At 27.1% G+C, this 19372-nt stretch overlaps 1 protein-coding gene across 4 annotated transcripts in view; it reads left to right on the top strand.

Moving 5' to 3' along the window:
- LOC107454252 (Ubiquitin specific protease 20/33) overlaps positions 1–19372 on the top strand; it is a 126709-nt gene that overhangs the window by 89449 nt on the left and 17888 nt on the right. For all 4 annotated transcript variants that reach the window (XM_071187340.1, XM_071187344.1, XM_071187343.1 and 1 more), the window contains one exon: positions 16492–16588. In XM_071187340.1, the coding sequence (XP_071043441.1) occupies positions 16492–16588 (97 nt within the window). The remainder of the gene's footprint in view (positions 1–16491; positions 16589–19372) is intronic.

Here is a 19372-nt window from a genome sequence, read left to right as displayed (position 1 = left end):
TTTGAGCAAGAAAAATTAAGGTCGGATACCTTTTAGACAGACCTCGTATATATATATTTAAAAAGTTCTTTCGCAAATCAAAAATAAGTGATTTAATAAAAAATTATTAATACTTTGAAAAATGTACGTTTGTTTAAAATTATAAACCAATAATTATTAATTATTTAGAATTATTAAAATGTATTCTGTACAAATGCAATGTAAAAGAATAAGATTTTTTAATTTTATAATGAAATTATTAAATATATTTTACAAAATATGGGATATAAAATTCATGTCACTGAGACAAAATATCGTTTCACTATGTTCTTACCTTCTTTTCTGTTAATGGCTGTTGTTCATAAGGGTCCCTGTCATAAGTCCAGGCATTTCTAGGTAAGTCTCGGCATTCATTGTCTTAGCATTTCTTGTCGTCAGCATCGTTTGTAATGTCATTCCATGAAAGAAAAAGAATGAATTAGAATATGATCGTAGTAAAAATAGTTAAAAATCAACAAAATTAAATCTGTTTCTAACCAATTTATATTTTATAATTCATGTTAAAAGCAAATTTTTTGATTTAAATGAAATTAATTTTGATTTAAATGAAAGAGAAGGATCATATATTAAGAGTACGACAAATATTTTTATTTTTAGTAACTGACAATAAGTTGAATATTTACCAACTATCTTTCTTATGCACAATGCAAATTGTATTTTAGTATAAACTACTGATGATCTTGCTTCTAAAATAATTATCATTGGAAAAGACTGAAATTTAGTCCAGAATTGTAGAGGGAATATTTAGAGGACAGGTCTAAATCTAAAGTAAATAATTGGACTTGAAATTTTAATTTGTTATGCATCGTTTTTTAAAATTGGAAAAAAATATGTGAATTACTAAATGTTTAATAATTATAATAAAATTACAAAATAATAATAAGTTAAATATTTTTCTAACATAATAAAGTAGTTTTAAAGCGAAAATTTTTTTTGATTCTAATTTAGAAAAAAATAAGATATGTATGAAAAAAATAAGATATGGGAGCCAATTAGAATTAAAATAATATATAAATAAATGACATAGATAAATTCTAAATAAAGCTTTTGTTAGTCAATTTTAGAAATAAAGTTCTATGATTTTTTTGAGGAAAGTTTCAATCAATTTCTGGATTATATATTTCCTCTACGTAGTTATCATCATAAATATATATATTTTCATTAAACAATTAAAGTTACTTTTTTGTAGAAAATATGTTAAGTATCCACTTTCTTAAAAACAAAATTTTAAAAGGAAGACCGAACAAGTATATTTTAGAATAAATAACCACAAAAATAGATGGAAACCAAAAATAATAAATGAAGTAAAAGATAAATTAGAGAAGATAAATAATTGATTTTGCACAAAACTGTAAAAAAGAATTAGTGAGGTAGTCAGTCATTATAGATTTTATTTTTCAATAAGGACCAATATTAGCTGATACAAAAAGCTTTATTTTATGAAGAAAAAAAAATATTATATTGAAAATATAATTATACTAATAAATAAATTCTAATTTTCCACAAAATAATATTCTAATTTTAAAAAAGTTAAATTAATTATGAAAAACTTTAATAAATAAGCAAAAAAAAAATTAAAAATACATGATCTGAAGAGCAAAAGTTATAGTTACTTACTTGTTCTTCTGTGGAAAAATGACTCCTATTCTTGTGAAAAAGGGGACCCCTTTGGAGACGTGGGACTACATTTATCTCCTTTTTTTAAACTTTTTCACCAAACGAGTCTTTTGGCTTGTTGGGTACACGCAAATAATCAACGACCACCTACTGTGCAGTGTTTTGTAACTTGAAAAGAATGTTTCTCAGAATTGGGGGATGGGGAACAAACTGTGCTCCTTCCCTTCTCTTCCCCCCCATTCTTTTGTCTTCAAGGACTTCAAAAATACATATCCTGCGATTTCAAACAGTAATATTCTCAAATAAAAATCAATATCGATTTTGAAATATCAAAAATAATTTCTGGTGATCATAATAAAAAATAAATATGCAATCACCAAAACCTTTTATTAACCATTAACGATTAGGAAGCTAACTTAATTAAATAATTAGTGAAGTCAAAACTCATTTTAGTACTTTTTTTGGAAAATGTTTTATACATATATACTTTGAAATAATGTTTACATAAATGTTTTTATTTGCGGAGCAGAAAATTAGAATCTTGTTTCTTTATAATGAACAGTAAAGCTGCAGTTACTATTCACGTTTAAGTAAAAAGACCATTTATTAGTTTTCGTCAACTTTTTAACAGTTCAGGTATAAAAAAAAACAAGTTTTTCTCATTTTTTATGAAATACTTTTTTAAAAATAATTACGCATTTGTCTTTAATTGAGAAAATTTATTCACATTAACAAACTGACTGTGTAAAATATAATATTTCACATTATGAGTTCATAAAAAAATATATATTTCCTTCTAAAAGTATTTATAAATTAATTCCCATGTTTAAAAAAATTATTTTGTTTTTTATTTCTTTTTTTTTAATGAATGAAGACTGGGTTATTGAATTTTATCCATTTACATTAGAAAATAAGAATTATAATTTTGGTTGAAAGCTAATGATCACAAAAATATAAAAGACTAAATATCAACTACAGCAAATTCATACTCTTGGATACAAGAATTAGAGATTACTCTATTTCCAACTAAATACAACTTATTTCATTTAACTATTTCATAAGAATAATGATGTCCTTTTAACTTTCTTATGGATGATATTTAGATTATAAAATTCTATTTAGCTATGCAGGTTTGTTTTTTCTATGGCGTTAAAATTCAAGATTTTTAAATTATTTAACAGAAAAACTTGTTTAACGTTACTTTAACTTCAAAACTTTTTTTTATTTACGTTTAAGGCAACAGCATTGATTTTAGAAATCCATTATTAGTTTGCATGCAGTTTTTAAATATGCATAGATATGTAATAACAGTTTTTATTTTGCTATTATTTGCATAACTATAACTTGTAAAAAAAGTACTATTTTTTATTTCATCATTTGAAACTTTAAATATTTTATTCAAATATAAAAATATAAAAGCCTAAATATCAACTACAACAAATTCATACTCTTGGATACAAGAATTAGAGATTACTCTATTTCCAACTAAATACTACTTATTTCATTTAACTATTTCATAAGAATAATGATGTCCTTTTAACTTTCTTACAGATGATATTTAGATTATAAAATTCTATTTAGCTATGCAGGTTTATTTTTTCTATGGTGTTAAAATTCAAGATTTTTAAATTATTTAACAGAAAAACTTGTTTAACGTTACTTTAACTTCAAAACTTTTTTTTATTTACGTTTAAGGCAACAGCATTGATTTTAGAAATCCATTATTAGTTTGCTCGCAGTTTTTAAATATTTATAGATATGTAATAACAATTTTATTTTGCTATTATTTGCATAACTATAACTTGTAAGAAAAGTACTATTTTTTATTTTATCATTTGAAACTTTAAATATTTTATTCAATGCATAGTTAAAAACTACCTTTCCATTTTCTGTTTAAAATCTTTTAAAAATCTTTTCATTTATAAAAAAATTAAAATTAGAAGGCTTTGTCCTTTTTTTACTCCGCTCACCAAATATCAACTACAACAAAACGCCACCAATCCCGTAATTGCCACCAATCCCGTAATTTTACACCAATCCCGTAATTGCTTATCATTCATCATTGATTTCTCTTTATTTTCTTAAACGGCAATATTTTTCACAAAACACAGAACATTTTATTTTCAAAATATATAAGTATTGTAGCTTTATGTAAGAACGTTTTGTTAATAGTAATGAAATAGAGGATTTAATAAATGTGAAAAATAATTATCTATACTTGAGAAAAATATTTAACTTGAGGAATACAGGTTGTGTAACTCAATAAGAAAAAATAATGAGAAGTAATTTTACTCGTTAACGAAACTTATGAAAGCTTAAACAGGGAACGGTTTTTATCGTTATTTATTAAGCTTATAGTTTTTAAAAATGTCAAGATAAATATTAAGAATGATATCAGGCAACACACAAATCTCTCTCTTTTGCTACTTTTGATTGACAACAACTTCAGCGTGAGCTTGTAACTTAAAGATCTCCTGAAGAAAAAATAAATTTTCTACAACAATTGATAAATAGTCAATATTTGAAGAAAAAAAACTTGAAAGATATCACGAATGAACTTTTAAATTTGCAATTGCTTTCGAACAAAATTTTAGATAAGTTACCTTTCAGTGGACTACACGAAGAAAAAAGTTTGCTTAAATTACCGCACTCAATGATAATGACATTTCTCCTAAACAAAACCATAACTCTGGTTATAAAACAAAAATATACTTTATTTAAACCATTTATTTGGTAATTTTTCTGTTTAAATGGTAACAGTTTGCCGGATATTCTAGTTTTCAAAATTACAGCTCTTATAACCTCGCATTTAGTAAAAAATACAGAACTAAATAGTAAATTTTTCTGAATAAATGGTTTTTATACCATGCTCTAAACTATCATGTTAAAATTACCAAATTTTACCACATAAATTGAATTTCAACTCTTATTATAAAATCTAATTTTGTTATTTTAACCGAAAACATTACCAAACCTCTTCGATAACAATTACTGAGCTTTTTAGTGTTCCCATAGAGCCAGAAATAAGGTAAGTTTTACAATATTTTTGTAGTTTTGATCAAATTTTCTTTTCTAGCAAACAAATCACCCTAACATAGTATTTTTTTTATTTTAATAGTTTTCAACATAACTATCGAAAGCTAAATTTTCTCTGTATTTTCTCTTCAACTCATCATTACTTTAAATAATAGATCTTATCATTTTTGCGTAGTAAAACAAAATGTAACGTAAAAAAAAAGAGAAAAAACTGCATATAAAGCAATAATAAAATTACAATTAATTTCGAACATATTTGAATACAGTGTTAAGTTCATAAACAAAGTAGCCTATACAGCATGTCAAATTTCAACTTAGTACAGTAGGGAACCGATTATCCGGAACGATTGGGACCATCGCAATTCCGGATAACTGATTTTTGTAGTTTTCTGAATCGCTACAAAAAGCCGTTTTTTTTTTTTTATTGTTAAACCCAACTAAAAAAAAATATTTGGATATAATCTTAAAAAGAGGAAAAAACGAGGAAGTAATACACTAATGATTATTTCCAAAATGATGGTAAGGTAAACATCTTTCCAAAAAGAAAAAAAAANTTTTTTTTTAAATGGCGGGGGAATGTATCGAATTTCGTTCCGGTTTTTTGGTTTTGCGGTTTTACTGATTTCCGGATAACGGGTCCTGTACTGTATTTGCATTTCTGTGTTTTGCCGAGCTGTCCGTGTGGTATTTTTTACACCAAATTTTGTAGTTAATAATTCTCAAGCAAATAAACGAATAATCATTATTCAATTTCATTGAACTCCCAGTGCATTTTTCTACAATCACTCTTAATTATAATTGTCGTTGACCAGCCGATCCAAAATCGAGTTTACGACTATCAAAGTTCAACTTCGTATCCTTATAGTATAGGGAGAAAATTGCCTTCGTGGAGAACTTTTTCATGGAAATAATCCGCATTTTCATGACATGGTGAGGAAAACCACAACAAACCTCTCGTAAGACTCAATATTTAAATATCATGAAGGTCACATTTATATACTTACATTTTTTTTTATTCCTAAAATTGCATTGCGTAAATTGATCATTAAAATCCTTATGATTCTCATTTTGTCATTACATTATTATAATAATACATACTGATTAATTCATATTGATACATAAAAAACTTAACAATTTTAGATGTGCAGAAAAAGAGTTCTAGTTCTTACCACATACAAAAGTGTTTCAACTACAAACTACTAATTTTAGAGCCTCTATTCCTAAAAATATTTAAATTATTATAATTTTATCGTTAACCAGTCTGAGCAACTAAAAGGCAGTGGGTAAAATTTGTATCTGTTTTTATATAAATAATTCAAAATAATATTTTCAAGTTTTTTTTAATGCTCTATGATTTACCAGTCTTGCCAATGAAAACACCAATAAAAATGCATCATTAAAGCTTGCAAACATTCTCATCAACAATAATGTTATTTGTTCTACAGCTATTGTTGCAGAGTTAACCTATATATGTTTCTAAGTACGTCAACTGAATTCTTTTCCTTCTTCAGTATTCATATTTATGTAAGAAATGATGCTAAGACAAAGGACAGTAATTATGTATAAATTAACCATACAGGAATATAAAAACACTTTAAGGTAATTTCATGTAAACATATTAAAATCACTCACTGATGAAAATAAAAAGAAAAAATTCAGCCTGGGAAACAATCAACTACAAGTATAAGAAGATCAAAAATTATAGCCTGATTTGAACTTTTTGTTTTGCTTTTTTATTAATGCTTAGGTTAACCTGATTATTATTATGTTTTTTTTTTTTGTTTTTTTTTACTCTTACAAATCTTTACTTGAGACTATAGTGTTGAAGTTGATCCAATCGATTAAGTTGCTCTAGTCGAAAAGTGTGCAGTTACGGAAAACCTAGAAAAACACCATTTTCTCAAAAAATAATGACATTTCCTCTGACCAATGCTAAAAATTTCCTTTTATATGAACTTGGGGAAAAAAGGCTGCAGTGTTCACCAAACTTGATACGTGCTTTTTCTCCATATCAAATAAATTTTTAATAAAATTTTCTCTGTATCAGAAAATTAAAAGGGATGTTTTGGGAGTTTAACTTAACGTTTGCTATTCATTTTGCATTTCTGCTCAACTACTATAAGACTTAGAAACTTTAATTACTAAGGTGTGTAGAAAACTTTACGTGGATTACAATGGAATAAAAAAATTAACATTCGATAGTTAATTTGAGACTTTGTAACTGCTAAACTTGATGGGAAAATAGACCATAGCCCCTCTACAGGCTGCATGAATGCAACTAAGATAAATTTGGCATGCTGAAAGGACCAAATTTGATTATAAACTTTTTTTTCACAGAGTTTTTATTTTATTTTATTATTATTATTATTTTTTTGAATTTCCTATTTGTTTGAAAGTTATTACTGCTTGAAGATTTTTCTCCTATATAATAAATATTTTTCCATTGGAAATTCATCCATTGGAATGTAGAAAATTTTATCTTTATTCGATTTTCATAACCTCACACTTCCCTTGACATAAAAATTTACAAAGAAAGAAAGAAAAATTAATAATGTTGCCAAATATAAATCTTAATATTTATATCGATGTTTTAACAAAGATTAAGAAAAAAGAGCGATAAAAACTATTTCGAATATGATCCGGTATATCATATAAGATCATCATATATTATTAACAAGAAAAAATATTTCTTATTTAAATAGATATTGTCTCGCACATTTTGTTCTTAATTTAATTATTTATTCAAGTACATTTTATTTATTCAAGTACAAATCAGCTATCATCTAATTTTTGTTAGGATTTATATCATAAAATATGCTTACGTAAAAATTATAATAGTTATATATTTTACAAGCAATATGATTTTTAATCAAGTCTTAAGAGCAAAAAAACTTTTAAGAACAAGGGAGAAGAACGGTTTATGTCTACTGCTGCTGGTTTTGAAAAGAAGAAAAATTTGCGCACAGACAGAAACTTTTTCCACAACACGATGCATCTTTACTGCGTAATAACTCTCTGTGAGAACCGATTTTTTCCTTGTTTTTTTATTTGCTAACTTAGTAATCTTCAAAATACAACTAATGGCAATACAATTGTAATTTTTATTTGAAAAATAGGGGGGAACATAAACAATTCTCCTCTTTTGATCTACAATCATGAATGACAAGCAACTACTGGGGTTGATGAGCGAAGCAAACGGGTAACAGAACCTCAAGTAAGAAAAAAAAAGGATACTTAAAAATAATCTATGATGAAAAACTATTATCTGTGAGTGCATGATGCACATTTAGAATCGTTCCATAAGTCGGACTGTGGAAGCTGATGAACTGAAGGCAATTAATTTCCTGTAGTCAAGATATAAATCATGTCACAGTCTAAAAATCATTTTATTAGTGAAATATATGCATGATGTGTAATTTATCTACTAAGGCGTTTTTTTGAAAAAAGTTATTATTAGCATTAAACATTATTGTCCGATTTTACTAAACTAATTTTAAAATAGTTCCACTAATTAAAAGGGAGGTATAAAAATGATTTCCTTTTGAAGCATGAAAATTACCATTTATAGGCAGCAAGAAATACCACTTTATTTTTCACCTGTTCACGGTTTAAAGAGCTCCACTAATAAGTCCTAATTACAAAATAATTTTATAATATGCTAAATAATTATGCTTTTTTTGAAAGATTGAGATTCAGTATCTTCAACTTTAAACTGGAAACTAAACTATTATTTCAACTGGATAAAAGTCAAAATTTTGGTACTCTTAACGTTTTTTTTTTAATATTTCAACCAGGTTTCTCCCACTAATTTAAGAGATTTGAAACATTTTACACATATTTTTAGTTGTTAACCCCCCAAAAAATTAGTTGCAAGAAATCTGTTTAATGTATGCATAGGAAACATTTTTCCAAATCAGCATTGAAAATGATTAAATGTGTGTTTATTATTTTGTATTGCCACTGCAAGTTATGTTTCTTTCATTATAATAGTTACTGGGGAAAGAATAATTTTTCATATGTTTTTTGATTTGAATATTAAATCGATTTAGTAGAAGAAAAAATTTATAACTTTTTTAAGCTATGGTATGACTCTTATACTATTTTCCGTTTTAATTAGGTTGCTATTTAAGTCTCGAATTAAATTATATGATAAATTTAACTATAAAGCAAAATTGAAAGGGAGAAAATTTTAATGTTTATTTTAGTCTAATTTGCTATTCAAACAATTGACTGTAAAATAAAACTTTTTGAAATGAAATAATTCTAGTTTAAAAAAAACTATTCTACTCTTTAATTGGTTAATGTAAAATGAAGTTGCTTATTTTTGTATTAAAGATTTTCCGAATGACACATTTTATACTATAATACGATCACAGCACATGAGTTATAGATTTCTCCTCAGCTTGATACGGATAACAGAAACTTAAAGTTTGAAGGTCGACCCCCAAGGTGGGGGGCTCCCTACGACGACCTTGCCTCATTCTCTGGTCAAAAGCTACGCCGATCAGCTTACAGACACCGTGTAAATTTTTTTTGGTGAGATTCTAGAGAATCAAAAGCAAAGCAACTCTACAAAACACTACACCTTATTTCTTCAGAGAAGCATGCTGTTTGAATTTTTTTCACTTGAAACTTGTGTTTTATTGAAAAAAATATATAATTTAAGAAATTTTCAACAGCAAGATGAAAAGTCTCGGGTCTTTCGTCAATAATTTTGTTCTTTTAGCATTCGTTCATACATTTTAATATATTATGTATCAAGCCGTAGACAGGATTTTCTTTTGGAAGGGATTTAAANCACATGAGTTATAGATTTCTCCTCAGCTTGATACGGATAACAGAAACTTAAAGTTTGAAGGTCGACCCCCGGGGTGGGGGGCTCCCTACGACGACCTTGCCTCATTCTCTGGTCAAAAGCTACGGTGAGATTCTAGAGAATCAAAAGCAAAGCAAATCTACAAAACACTACACCTTATTTCTTCAGAGAAGCATGCTGTTTGAATTTTTTTCACTTGAAACTTGTGTTTTATTGAAAAAAATATATAATTTAAGAAATTTTCAACAGCAAGATGAAAAGTCTCGGGTCTTTCGTCAATAATTTTGTTCTTTTAGCATTCGTTCATACATTTTAATATATTATGTATCAAGCCGTAGACAGGATTTTCTTTTGGAAGGGATTTAAATTTGTAATATATTATATATCGCATTTCTTAACAATTACAAATTCGTAATTAACTAATCATGCATCTATCTTCAATTTATAACGGTGTACTCATAAATAATTTTTTCTCCATATGAAAATCATTACATGCAAAATATTTGCTTTGCATCTTTTGTCAAACCTTTTTTATTAATCAATAAATAGAAAATATTGTAAGACAACGTTCTCATATAAGTATTTAAGATTATTTTTATAGTAATGATTGAAATGTTTATTAAAAACTCAGAAAAAAATTTACTATTTGAATTATAAAATCAGTTTTCTGAGGGTTTATTTAACCTAAGTTTGTGCAGTATAGCTGCATTTTGCACCCATATTTGAATTATACTTCCAATTTTCTGGACCCTTAAAGTTAGAAATGCAAACAAACTTATTTAAATTTTTGATGAATAACTTTCATTAAAATTTATTTAGCTATTTGAAAAAATATATTTTTGTAGATATCCTTATTTTACAAGGGAAATTATTTTTTGTCAATTATTTTCTATTCGGGAGGTGTTTAAGCCCCCCTAAATATTCTACTCCCTGGTTACGGTCCTGTAACAAATGATAGGCTATTGAGTTTTAAAAGTGTATCAATATGTTTTATTTAAGCTTTTCATAAAATAGAATTTTACTTAAATTAGTGATAAGTCAAGAAAACGTTAGTGAAAATTTTACTGTAAATGAGAAAAAGAAAAAAAAAGAAGAGCAGGGGAAAAAGTCATCAAAACATCATGGGGGAAACAGTATTTTCATATAACACATAACAGTTTTATATAACAGTATTTTCAGTACAACTTAGGGTTAGTAAAAAAATATGATTATCATTGGTACTGTGGCGTAACTACCACTACGAATATTAAACATCAATTCACTGGTATGTAAGACATGCTAACTCGATTCAATCAAAAGGTACCTTTTGATAGATGAAGGTTGGCATGGTCGATAACTCCGCCCCCACAGTACAATTATTATTTTTTTTTCAGGAATTTTTAAGAAGCTCACCATAAATTAAGTAATTGATTTACAAACTATTTTACTTTTTTTATTTTAGTCATGGATTCCTTTTTCGAGTTATTGAGTTATTTTTTTTTTATAGAAATTCTTTTTAAAAAGAATTGTATAATAAAAAACAGAATATTATGAAAAAGAAAATATATTTACTCAAATTACTCTATTTATCCTAACATAATGGAAAAATTTACTTAACACGCAGCTCATTTTTGTTGCTTTCATATATTACACTCAATCTCTTACCAGATAAATATCAAGTACCATAAGAAAAACAACATTCATTTTAAAAGTAATTTTCGTTTGAACTAGAAAGGGTTACTTATAAAAAGGCTTTATTCATAAAAGTTTAAAACATTAAAAATCAACTTTCTTTATTAATTTTTTTTTAAATAAGAAAAGAGTTTATAATTAATTAAAATAAAACTTTATTTATTTATTCTATAACATTTTAATTTGTTAATGCAAGATTTGTTGTTGTGGATAGCATGGATAAGCTGTCCCCAGAAATTATAACGTTCCTTACACAACATTCTAGTTTCAATTAAAAAAAGAAAAAATATTTGATTTTAGAGCTAAATAAGTATTTTTCCACTTCATGAAAAAAAAAAACTTTCCACTCGCAAAGAATAAAAATGCTAAATAACATTAAATTTTAAAAAATACCATATTAAGTATAAAATAGGTGTTTTTGGAGTATTATTGATAGTATTAAGTCATCTATAACTGAAAAAAGACATAAAAAGGGCTTTAGTTAGCCGAATTTAATTTTATTAACCATCACTAAGCTGTGCCATTTTATAGAAAGTGATTTCCATTTTCTTTTATATTGTTGTTCTGCCAAAATATTTTAAGCGAAATTAATCTTTGTTACTGTTGTTCTTATCTTGATTTTTAGCGATCTTAAACTGACGCTTCTTATCTTTCCGAATTCTGAAGAAAATAAAGCCCTCTTTCTCCCTCTGCTGAGGAGGTAGTTTTTTGTTGTTTATTTTTGGCTCCTAATGGTGTGAACGCTAGAAAAATAATTTCCCTGCCATCTATCGGAAGGTTTTGAAAGCACGTAAAAAATAATAAACAGCGCCCTCTCTATATGGCATTTAAAAGATTTTATTTATTTATTTTAAAAATTATTTCAGAAATAAATATGATGCTACATGAAAAAATATTTTTGCTTTGTAAATGAAAAATAACTATGTTGAGCAATTTGAAAGTATAATTTTGATTTTCATTTATATTCTGTACTAAAATTTAAAATAAAAAAAAATCATTTTATCAGTAATCATTTTATCAGTAAACCATTTTATTGTAATTTTGATTAATATTTTGAAATTCAATTAATAAAAATTCCAAACTTTTTGTTGTTATTATTAAAAAACGAATTTTTAGAAACAGAATTTCTTTAGCCATTCTTCTATTAGCTATTCTTCTTCTATTTCCAAATATTTCCCCAAAAGTTTTTGAAAAAAAAATTATATATTGAGTTTATTATACTAGACTTTTGTTCTAACCATTAAAAAAATTTAAACGCATTTTATTAATGTAAAATTCTTAAAACTCTTTTAACTATTTTTAATCCTGTTTTTAAAAAGTAAGTGATTAAACTGAGATTTTAAAATAAAATAAACATTAAATTTTGAACATTTAAATAGAGGAAAACAATTTATATAAATTAAAAATGTTCTATTTTAACGTTTATTATAACACAATAGTTAAATTGTAATTAAAGTTTACAAATTAATAAAATAAGAAAGTATATTTCATAAAAAAAATCCTTACTTTGAACTAAAAAAATGTATGATTGAAGGGAGGATTTCAGCAATTTACAGTAATTTTTCTTTTTGTCCATAAATATATTAATTATTTCTGAATATGTTCAACATTTCTAAATTGCGTATTAATTTTAATTTTAAAAAAGGTTTTAAAAAAAAGCAATTTTATATACATATATATAGTTTGGAGAAAAGTTATAGTAGTTCATTTCAGGTCTCTTCCTAAAATGCCGTAATACAAGCTAAAACGGACCTTTAGCTTTTTCCTGCTATTATATGAAATTTCTATAAGTACATGTTTTTACCATCTATTATAAAAATAATAAATTTTTAGAAATCATGTAATATTAAAAATAAATATATCTTTTATTTAATAGAAGAAAAGTCTTAACTTTAAAGTACATGTTTAATACTACAAACTAAACATTTTATAATAGGTAATTAAAATTAAAAGAAAAAAAACATTTTTCAATAAATTTAAGAATTGTTCTAGTTATAATAATTTATTTTTAAGGGAATTAGTATTAAATTTTATCGAAAATATTTACTTCAAAACAAAGAATATATACGGATTTAAATATTATACTTTTAGAATAAAAAATTCTTATAAATATTAATTTCAAAATTTTAAAATATTATTTCAAATCAAATTTCTAATCGAATTATTTTTAAAAAATATTAAATAAGTAATTCCAGAATTCATATTTAGGTTATAGTAAATTCATAAAATCCTAATTTTTTAATATTCTATGTAAAAGTTCGGCAAATTTTAAAGAATAATGAAAGTGCATTTTTTAAATCGTAATATGCTAAATATTTTATGGATTCTATTTTTCTCCTATCTTTTTTAAAATTTTTGAGTTAATTAAAAATTTTTTTACCTACTCTACACTTTCTCATTTTCAATCAATCGATCCATTGTTACCTTACAATTAATGGTATACAATGAAGGTCCTGTAACCAATTAATAGCATAAGGCTAAATAACACTTTTATTTTTCAGGCCTGTGTAAGTGACGAATTATATCGCCGCCTCTTTATGCTAAAAGATAGGAGAAAAAGAAAATCGATAAAATATGCTTAATATTTTGTTCTTCTCTTATTATTATTTTTTTTTTATCTTTTCGAGTTAAGAGCCAATTTTTTTAAACTCTGCACTTATTCATTATTAATATAACAATTCATTGTAACTTTACAATTAATTTATGGTATACAATGAAGGATCTGTAACCAATTAAGTGCAAACGGCCAAACAGCACTTTTATTTTTCGCTCCTTTATAAGTGAGGAGTTATACCGCCGGTTCCGATAATGCCTCAAAACCAACGATAGCGGACCTCGTGTTTGCCTTTAACGTTCCGAAAATTCCAGCTTATGGCCTTGCGTTTGCCGTGAGGTGTGTGCTTACTGGATTGTAGGATAAGACCAGGTGATTTGACTGTTTCTAGAAAAAATAATTATGAGAAACCTAGTACATTAATGACTTTCCAGGAATGATATATTGTACACAACTAAACAGTTACAAAATTAATAACCAGCTTTAATATGGTTTTTTTTATTTTGAAAGGTGCTTAAAGTGTAGTAAGTATTAACTATAAATTATCTTTGTGTCAGAAATTTATTTGTATTGAAATGTTATCAGGAATAATAATTTTAAGTTTTTTTCTTAATTTAGTTAGCATAAAAATGTGATATATTTATCATTGATAGGTAATTAAAATAAAAATCTTAGTTTAAAAAATTATACAAAACATGTAGTTTGTAGAACATAAATATTGATATCTTGGAATCAGTTTTTGCTTATAAAAATTTCTGATCATATTCACTTCGTGTCACAATTACCCTAAGTGTTTAATTTTATGCTTGATATAAGTTTTTAATTATCAACAGGATTGCTTATGAATCCTATTTTATTCAATCTTGGTCTCAAGGACCCACAGAGTCTTGAAAAGCTGTTTCCTTTAATCTTGTCTGCAGTGTGTTAACTCTACTTCCTGGATCTCAATTTTTTTTTATTTATTATGCATATTTTAAGCAATTTTAATTTGAAAATGTTTTTCTTCTGAAAAATTATTACCAAATTCATTGATTTCATAATCGAACCAGAATTGAAATTGTAAGAATATTAATCACATTGAAAAACAGTAGTTTAAAGAAAAGGCTTCCTGATTATAAACTCTTATCTCCTTGATTCTTATCAGAAAAAAATGGGCAGTTACATAATCAGATAAATTTATTTACTTTTTATTCATTTTTTATTAATCATTAGTACATTTTCTGCAATAGTTATACCTTTGTCTAATGAGCTTGCATTTATAAAAGAAATTTCTTAGGATTTTGTAATCATTTATATTGTTACATTTTCACATTGTAATTCAAACCCTTGCACGTTCTAGTGCAAACCATGCACTGGAAATTTTGAGGTAAATACTTTGAAGCTGAATTGTGTACCAGTCTTTATAGAAAAAATGAATTAAATTTTTCTACTTTTATTCTAAGTTTAAAACCTATTGCAAAGGTCAGATCATAATCACAATGTTTTTTCTATTGGTTGATAAAAAAATGTGTTCTAAATTTATACTGGCAAGGAAATTCTAGACACCAAAATAATATTTTGAGGTCAGAAAATAAGAGTATCATAAATTTTTAACCTTTTCCTTTTATGAAGTGAAATCTATCTGTCTGTCATAAATGTATAATTATATATATAGTGTTTTCACTACAGCGCGAGAACGCGAGAATCTCGCATATTTTTTTCTTTTCTCGCATTAAAAAATTATTATCGCGAGAAATTTGCGCATTCTATAAACCAATTTCAAAATTCCCGAATTTCTCGCATGTTGAAAAAAATTTCTTATTGCGCCATTTAGAATAAAATCCGAATCACTTTTCTTAATGGATCTTTCATTNTATATATATATATATATATATTGGGAGTACAAATTAGTTCAGTCTGTTTTCAGAAGTTGGCTGTGGCTGTTATGAATGTTTCATAGTGACAGCTGGTTTCGGTGGTTTCAGGGAGGTTAGACATCTGTTAATAATATTCAGTTCATATTGCTTTGAGTTTCATACAAAAACCTTGTTTCTTACTTTTTTGAATGTGTCAAATTTTGTGGTAGCTAAGCACCATTTGTAAGAGGTTTTATGTTTCTGCTTTAATTGCAAGAAAATTGCAGCTGAAGCGCATCGGATACTTGTAGTAGTTTATGGGGACAAATCTCCGACTGATAAATCATGTAGGGAATGGTTTTGACGTTTCAAGAGTGGTGAATGGTGTTGTATACTATGAGCTGTACCAACTTGGCGATTCCATTACAACCGATCAGTATAGGCTACAATTGATTCGTTTGCGTCATGCATTACAAAAAAAAACGGACATGACAAAGTTATTCTTCTGCATGATAACAGTCGGGCTCATGTAGTAAAAAAATATTTGGAAACAATAAAGTGGGATATTTTACCACAGCCGCCGTATTCTCTGGACATAGCTCTTTCTGATTACTGGTTGTTCAGGCGAATGCAGCACGATTTGGTAGGCCACCGGTTCACTTCTCTTGAAGAAATCGAAAATTGGCTCCTAACTTGGATCGCCTCAAAAGACGAGACATTTTTTCGAGAAGGAATTCAAAAATTGCCTGAGAGGTGGGAAAAAGTAGTAGCCAGCGATGGACAATACTTTGATTAATCTGTTCATTCATTTTGTTTTGAAATAAATGCTTTTTTGACCAGTAAAAAATGAACCGAACTAATTTGTACTCTCAATATATATATTTGTGTGTGTATGTATATATATTTCTTTTATTTCATTATAGATGAATGCAGAATTTCAACATATGGAAAATCCAGTTGTTTATGCAATCAGTATGAGTTGGTTTAAAACATGGGAAAATTTTGTTTGCAAAGATCAAGGTATTTTTTTTCCTCATATATATTTCAATTTATATACAGTTGATATTTTTATACAACCCTCATAGCTAACACACTGCATTTTTTTCCAATTATTTACAGTTAAAACAATATTTTGTATCCATTATAATGTTCAAACTGTATTAATTTGATAACCGTTGTGGAACAGCCGACCCAGTTTTCGGGTTTACAATTACTAATGTTCAACTACGTAGCCTTGTAATTTTAAACAGAATCCAGAAGACAAGGGAACTCCTGGATCAAATATTTGGCAAAATTTGGTTTCGTGGAGGACTTTTTGATGGAACTAACTTAGCCTGTAATTGCGTTACATGCAAAGGAAGACCACGAGAACCTCCCACATTTAGCCCGACGACAAGGAGACTCTAGCCCATGATCCGTCTACCACTTAGGATAATTCACATCAGCAATGTGGTCAATGCAAGCTGGATGTAAAATTCGTATCGACCAGCCATCGCTGGGATTCGAACCTGGTTCATCTCATTGGAAGGTGATTGCTCTGAAAGAATAGGCCCCTTCGTAAATTTAAGAAAAAATTACGAATTTTTAAAATTATTAATTTTTTCAAAAATCTTCTTAATGATGTATGTAGAAAGTTAGGCTTAAATAAATTCTTGAAAATCTAGTTTTTATTTAAAGTAAAAAATAAATTCAATTTGTATATTTTTAATGAATTTCAAACTTCTGGAAATTCTGATTATTTGAATTCATGCAGCCGAAGTAATGCTAGAGGCTTGTGATATAAATAAAAACTGTAATAAAATTTACCGAAGCCCTAAACTTAATAGAAAGTTTTTGGAGAATTTTTCTTTTTTAGATTGGAGAAATGTTGCGATTTTTTACAATATGATTATTAACAAAATTATAAGAAAAAGTTCAATTTGTATATTTTAAAAAATACTTAATACATTGAGAACTTAAAAAAAAAATATTTTAACCTTTCGTTTGTCTGCTTGTTTTTTCCTGTATTCTTCTCCACTAAGCGAACCATTTCTCCCCATATCTCGAACCAACTTACAATTATTAATTTTGAACCTTGTTAATGTTTTATTGAGTTATAGTTTATCAGATTTTAAATCATTTTGAATGAAAAAAAGATCACCTGTCAGCCTGTGATGTTTGTTCAAATTAATGAAAAAGTTTATAAAATAAAGTAATTTCTACTGTTGTGAATATACCGTATTTTTCGGCGGAAGAGCCGCGGCTCTATCGAAGAAAAAAAATTTTTCCTACATGCGGCGCTTTCGAAGCAGCGGCGCTTCCGACGAAATATTTTTTTGTCAAGGTAAGTTATTTAAGATTAAATAATTTTCTGAGAGAAAGACTGTTAAAAAAAAATTAATGACGAAGTCGACGAAATATTCGCCCGTATCGCGATCTACTGCAGAACATCGCCAATTCTTAGCAAACTTTCAGCAGCAGCCTGTAAGAAAATAAATAAACGAAATAATAATTTTAAAAAAACATCGCATAAGGAGAAAATTTAAAAGGTATGCATCTTGTATCCACCCCTAGCTTAAGGAAAAATCGCAAGATATAAATCTATTTAACGCCTTGGCAATTGTAACAACGATATTGCGGTATTGCCAACAGAAAATGAAGAATAGGACCCTAAATCCGACACTCACGGGACTGACGAAATGCCGAACTTCGGATCTCTTTCGGAAATTCCAATATGGCCCCCAAATATTACTATAATTCTATTCCACTGTTAATTTCAGAAAAACCAATAAATTTAGTCAAGTTTTGATCGTAGATTATGATGGGGTGAATTTAAAACTGGCCCATCTTAAGAGAAATTTTGCTAATCAAAATAATAATCTATATAATATAATCAAGAAGAAATAATCAGAATCCTACGAAGAAGAAATAATCGTTTCTTCTTTGGAGCGAGATCATAGTTCTCGTTTTTTCTTTTAGATAACATTTTGTTTTAACAAAAGACACTTACCTCGCAAGAAAAGAAAAAAAAGCTAGCAGGGAACTACAAAAAACATTTTTTTGAACAACTAATGCTAAGAAACTAACAATGAATAATAGCAAAAGACAAGCTAAAAACTAATAACGATAAAAAAAACAAGCAAGCAACAATTAACAAGAAAAAATAAAAAGCGGCAAAATAAAAAAAATTAATGAATCGAATAAAAAACCGCAAAAGGAACAAATTCATTTTATTGTCCACATGGTAGTTTCAATGTCAACTGGGTGTGGCCAATTTATGGTCAAAGAGAGGAGGGAAATTTGGGGGCAAATCAGTAAAGCACAAGCACAGCTGTCAAGATTGATTGATCAGTTTTTTCCAACTTCCATTTCTTTATTTTGTTCATTGGAAATGCAGGTGTTTTTACTTCTCACTTTATTTTAAACTGCTTTAGAAACAGATGTTTCCTTTGATACAGATTTATTATTATTTTTTTCTTCAGGCTTCGTTTTTATTTTTAAAAGATAAAATAAAGTAAGTTACTTCAACAGAATAAAATTCAAAATAAAAAGAATATAGCTGATTTTTTTTGTCTTAACAATATAAATTTCTTAAAAGAAAAAACGAAAAAGATTAGAAGTCAAGGTCACCTTGATTGGAATGTACACTCACTGATAAGAATGTGAGAAAAATTTAGGGTGTGGTGGGAGAGTTGAATGTAAAAGATTGAGCAGAAAAGAAAGACGGTGCTTAGAATTTTCTTGAGTACCGTTTATCGGCCCCCCTCTATATCACGCCGATTTTCGTCAAAATTAAGGGGGGCGCTTTATCGGTATTTTACGGTA

The sequence above is a fragment of the Parasteatoda tepidariorum genome, chromosome X1 (assembly GCF_043381705.1).
Source record: "Parasteatoda tepidariorum isolate YZ-2023 chromosome X1, CAS_Ptep_4.0, whole genome shotgun sequence".
Lineage (NCBI taxonomy): Eukaryota > Metazoa > Arthropoda > Arachnida > Araneae > Theridiidae > Parasteatoda > Parasteatoda tepidariorum.
Note: the sequence above shows the minus strand (reverse complement) of the source record. Positions and strands in the feature narration are given on the sequence as shown.